Source organism: Homalodisca vitripennis, chromosome 7 (assembly GCF_021130785.1).
Source record: "Homalodisca vitripennis isolate AUS2020 chromosome 7, UT_GWSS_2.1, whole genome shotgun sequence".
Taxonomy (NCBI): domain Eukaryota; kingdom Metazoa; phylum Arthropoda; class Insecta; order Hemiptera; family Cicadellidae; genus Homalodisca; species Homalodisca vitripennis.
The window spans coordinates 73,702,634-73,708,633 of NC_060213.1; the positions used below are offsets into that span (position 1 = coordinate 73,702,634).

A 6,000-nucleotide genomic window follows, 5' to 3' on the forward strand; every position below is an offset into this window, starting at 1 on the left:
TGTAGCTATCTCTTGTACCTTGTACAAATTATAGAAGAAATGAGTTTGACTAAACTAATTCCTGGATACAAATAGGTTAAAAGCATTTAACAGGATAATTATACTTTATGTATATATGTATATACTTGTCATATCCCGCATTTAGTCTGTATAATACAATAGAGCTATACAGCTTAGACTACAGATTCAAGGTCGTTCAACTTCTCCGATCTCAGATCACGTTAGATGGGCTTCGGTGTTAGGCGCCATGCCCGCACTTCTGGCGAAATAAGAAAAACATCCTTTGAGATAGTACCCAAATTCAAGCTCAGATCACGTGAGCATGAAGTTGTTTTTAATTCTTTATATTTATAATATGTATGCATGAATAGCCTAATACAAATAGTAAATATTGTAAGGACTTTGTAGCACCCAATAATACTGTTGCATAGTGAACCTGTTTAAAATTTATTAGTTTATCAGTCAATGTTACATTACAGTGAGTTAAGTTATATTTTTGTATGCTTATGTAACAGGTTACTGGTTATGGGTAGACTTTTAATAAGGGGCCTACATTCTTTATTCAGTTGTTTTTATGACATGGTTTGATTGTTTTTATCCAAATGAACAATTCGACATAACAATTTATCTAACAAAACATCTGACTATTACAACTGTAACTATTACAATTACAAACTATTACAATTTGTAGATCGGCTAAATAAATAATTTTTTATGATTCTTACTTATTAGTTAGACATTTGTCATATAAACAATAAACAGAAGGTAGAAGTAACTAATTTGTAAATGATGATGAATGAGAGGAAATTATTTGATAAATTTCTAGATATACATGTGGGTTTGGCTACTGCCTTCACAAAAGCGGTTGCTCACTGATATCCGTCTAATCTATAAATATTGTAACATATTTCTGATGTGTAGGTTTAGGCCATAGTTGGATTTGCTATTTTGTAATGTTATTGTTAAATTTACGTTATTAAAAATTGTAATGTATTATTCTTGTTGTTAATGTATTATAATTCTTGATTCGTGTGATTAATATATAATATAGAATCTGGATAATATATGAAATAGTTCGATAATAACAATCGAATGAGTGAAGGCCCCTTATTAATGTCTCCCCTACGTTATTGACAAGCAACAGTTTTTCCAATCTCTAGCAGCCATTACTCAAATACCATACATGATTTGTTTGAATTTATTTGGAACAATAATGTTGAGCTGAATTACTTTAATGAATTTTAAACAATGTTGACCTGAATTAATTTAATGAATTTTAAACAATGTTGAGCTGAATTACTTTAATCAATTTTAAACAATGTTGAGCTGAATTACTTTAATGAATTTTAAGATAGTATGATAGCAAAGATGGGCAGACTTCAATAAGCGGCATACACTCGTTATTCGATTGCTATTATCGAATGGTTCAATTGTTTTTATCCAAAGGATATTTCGATATTCGATAAACTTATCATATGATTTCAGCTTATTTGCTATTTTAACGTAAACAATAAACAAGAAGTAACTACAAATTTTGAGACTTTGAAAATGGTGATGAATATGAGGAAAATATGTGATATTTCTCATAAATAGACAGAGATTTGTTTAAGTAGCTTAAACATGTGCGTTTGGCTCCTGGTAACACATGGGGAGAATTCTTTCCTCCATTTCAACAAAGGGGTTACTTATTAACATCAAGCTGGGCAAGTTATATATATATATATATATATATATTGTAAGGTTTCTTTGATATCTAAGTCGGGTAGGGTACGATAAGCGGACCCGGTTTTTTATATCGAAGAATATACCTAGTCATCGATACCTAATATTCGCATCTCAAATCCTAGACTATCAATCAATATAAAAGTACCTAAAGTCCTCAATAACAATCATATGTTTTAAATTAAAATATGAATTTAATATTTACAGTGATCAAACAAATTATTATAACCAAAATTAGGAAAACTGAAGACGACCATATTTACTCCTGTCACAGTTACAGTTGTTTCTTTCCCACAGATTTCACATAATGGGTTTTTCGGTACGAGTCCAACATGTTGAAGCCACAAAAAAAAGCAACGTCGTGTAGTTTTCTAAAATTGACTGCCATTTTTAATAATCAGAATTACTTATTGAAATATTATCCTACGTGTATTATTTTGATTATTTAAGAATAGAATAGTTCAAAATAATTAATCAGTATCGATTGATTATATCGATGGTTATGGTTAAGTAATATCGTTTGCCAATTTCAATATAAAAAACCCGGGTCCGTTTATCGTACCCTACTCTCTAAGTCTAGACCATAGTTGGTTTTGTTGTTTTGTAATGTTATTTTAAAATTTGTGTATTTAAAATTGTAATGCACGAGATTCTTCTTGTTATGTTCATTTATTATAACTCGTATTGTGTACAATTTTTACATACCTACATCAAAGTTGGATAATATATCAAACCATTTGATAATAGCAATCGAATAACGAGTGTAGGCCGCTTATTAAAGTTTCCGCCGTGAAGATATATTGGTATCAATTTACATTAACGTGACCATGGAAAGGTATGTTCATTTTTTTCCCTGAAAACTACAATTTTTCCTGAAAACAATATTGAAGAAAAAATTCGTCGGCAACAAAAGTCAAAGGAGATACGATTTTTTTTTAATCCTCTGAAAACTCCGTTTTTGGCAGTTTCCTATAACCCCGCGTCTGCTCAAACTCAGTATAGCCAGATTTTAAAAACTGATTATCATACCAACAACGAGAAATTATCGTACTTTCATATTAAGTTAAAGTAATCATACCAAACACATTTAATGAAAAAGTATGTTATGTTCGTATAACAAATTATGCTATAATTAACTTTTGGTTTGTTACTTGTATAAATTTGTCAAAAATCTTTCATGGTACAATAATAACTACCCATCGTGTATCTTACCGGCGGATAAAATCAATGAAATTATCATAGCCTACCTTTACGATAATTATCGTACCTCTGGCAACACTATCCATATTTGACAGTTTGGTATTACTCAAATAAAGAAAGGGACGCTATTTTGAACTACCGTTGTTCCTCCTCGTCTATTCTTAACCTCCTAGTTCAGTAGTGGTAATGGCACACCTTTGTGTTGGATGTTCGGTATCTCACGTGGAAGCAATTCGTAAAGACGAGTCTGACTAATACGTTAATCCTGTCAACGATGCCTGCCCGCTGCGCACTGCTTGCTCTTTTAGAAAAAAAATTAATTCGAGCTTGCAAAAGTCGAATCCCAGATCACGTGATGCCCCTGCTCCTTAACGCAATAATGTCCGAAAGACATCAATATAATACAATAATATACTTTCCCCACAGTTCATATTCACCTGTGATAATAATACTTGACTATAAATGCCCAACCCATGAAAAAAAGTCCATTTTCCATGGTCACGCTAAAGTAAATAAATAACGATATATTTTTATACATCTAATAAGTATAGTATACACATTTTGATTAGAGAAAATAAGAAAACTGTTTTCATACTAAGTTTAAGCAACATAGTACTTACAATTACTTAAGAGGATAGACATGTATGAGAGCAATTAAATTAGTTAAATTGTGATTTGACATTATCGATCAAAGTGTTAGACGTTTATAAAACTGCAGCCCCTCCCATAACGAGACGACAAATTGGAACTTACTAAGTAGGCCTACTAGACTGGTTTCCACACTAAAATTCATGGTGCTAATTCCGTTTACACCATCAGGAATGTAGAAATGCGTGATTTTATATTGTTATCAGTGGATTTCCAAGTTCGTACTTTATCACAGTGGTTTGTGATAGGAGTCTCATTTGTATTATAGTGTAACTTATGTTTAATAAAAAATAAATACACCTCTTTTAAATCCCTTACTAATGAAACATTATTACTTACTCAGTGTCAATTACTGCAGAAGGTGAAACAACATTAACTGGTTCAATCGATCCCGGAGGTAATGTAAGATTTAATTTATTTTTTGACATGATTCAAAGAATCAACACAGAAAGGTAGACACCGCAGGCGTTGAAGAAAACTTCATTTGGAGATGCAAGTATTTCAGGCTTAGGCTTTAAATGCCCAGCCTAGCCGTAACAAGGAAAAGCCGAAACTAAGATTTAAATAAGGAAAGTTTACCACAAAATCGAAATTCTGAAACTTTATTCTTGGATAAAAAGATTTGTCATGAAGGTTTTTCACCAAATGTCGCGTTCATATTACAAAGTAAATGGTTCTAAGAACAGAGTAAAAACACACGACGTATACAGTAATATACAATACGTCACTGTTCACATATAAATAATGAAATCTTCAAATACCGACTCAGCTACTTGTCCACCACAATAACGAAGAATAGGTAACCCAAGTTGAGGGATTGTGATTGGATGAAAGGGAGGATTGGAAATTGGAATGGAATGGAATCTGGATCCAGGAATGACGCTTAGGTCCTGTGACGCACACTGGAAAACATTCTGTAAAAAAATTAACAACTGATCCAGCTAGCGACAGGACGATTGGGATAAAACTTGTTTTTGTCATCACTGAAATGTTTTATTATACTTTATATCATGTGATCCTCTGAATTTTGTAAAACTATTGGATAATCACTATAACGAAAGTAACAAATTGTTTGATACAGATATATTTTATAACATGAAATAGAAAATATATAAGTGGACAAGAAATAATACACACTTGCCACACTTATATAAGAACACCAATAATTGTTCGCAATAAAATTAATGAGAGCATTACTAATATTATTGTTAATCCTTTTATTCAACAACAAACCTTTCCACAAATATCTTCATGTTTTATTAAACATACTCTCGATAATCTACATATACTTCCTAACTTTCCAATAATTTCTACGTCTTCCTTTGTAATCCATTCAAATTCCTCTGACAACTATCCTTCAAATTCTTCCGATAACACTCCTCTACAAACTACAAAATCTATTGATGCGATAAATATCAAGAATGCTATGGATGCTACCAATATTAATCCAAAACAACAGTCGTTATCCAATTACAACCACCAACTTACATCTGAAAATCATAGCTCGTATCCTTTTGACTGCAACAATGAAGAAATGTTGCGAATTTAAAACCTGTCTAACTATTATCCAAATGTTTATGAAAAATCGATATTAGAAAAAGGCTCGACATTTTCACATACACCATGATTTGACCACTTTAAACTTGTTATAAATGCTCGTAATTTTGCAAGCAATGTAAGATAAAAATACTTTTTTACTGTCCAAAACAAAGAAAATCAAAATAAAACTGAAGAAATTCCTGACTGCCTATACGAATTCAAAACTAATCTAGGTTGGGATCCTGCACCTTTACCAACTAATCATCCTGTTGAAGAATTCATAAACGTCGTCGAAACCAAACTATCGAATTCTTCGTTTCGTAATAACTTACATACTACCTAAAATTCATCTGAAAATGAATTTAGATGTAATAACATCAAGTAACGAGTGCAATCCTTGTAACAATCCAAGATGCGGCATTTGTAAGATGATAATAAATTCTAAATCTGTTAAAAGTAGTACAACTGAAAAAGAATATCCCATTAAAGGCAACATTTATTGCACTAAAAAACGCCATTTATCAACTAACCTGTAATTCAGTAACAAAGAGTATATTGGAAAAACCTTCACTCCATTAAGAATGAGAATGACCATTCATCGGCTTGAAGTAGTTCATCAAAGTTATGAGACCATTATGTGCAGATGCGATTCAACTCAATCAAAATAAATTAGAAAATTGCTTCGACCTAAAAGGAATTGACCATTTAGAGCCAAATCCAACCAAAGTACTAATCTGACAAATTTTAATATGTTGAAATCACACATCAATTAACTTTAAAACTGTAATGTATTGAATTACAATAATAATTATAATAATAATTATTATACAAATAATAAATTGTTACTGGCAAGTTAAAGCCACAGCCAAAGACCATCTGTATGATCGTATG

General features: G+C 31.4%; 1 protein-coding gene across 7 annotated transcripts in view; it reads right to left on the bottom strand.

Annotated features, from left to right (window-relative positions):
- The window catches only part of LOC124365977 (dual specificity mitogen-activated protein kinase kinase dSOR1), a 39,669-nt gene extending 35,202 nt beyond the window's left edge, over window positions 1–4,467 (bottom strand). For 6 of the 7 annotated variants that reach the window (XM_046822139.1, XM_046822137.1, XM_046822136.1 and 3 more), the window contains exon 1: window positions 3,910–4,467. In XM_046822139.1, the coding sequence (XP_046678095.1) occupies window positions 3,910–3,998 (89 nt within the window). In that variant the 5' untranslated portion in view covers window positions 3,999–4,467. The remainder of the gene's footprint in view (window positions 1–3,909) is intronic. The other variant, XM_046822141.1, reaches the window with a different exon arrangement.
- Between the last annotated feature and the right edge of the window lie 1,533 nt (window positions 4,468–6,000).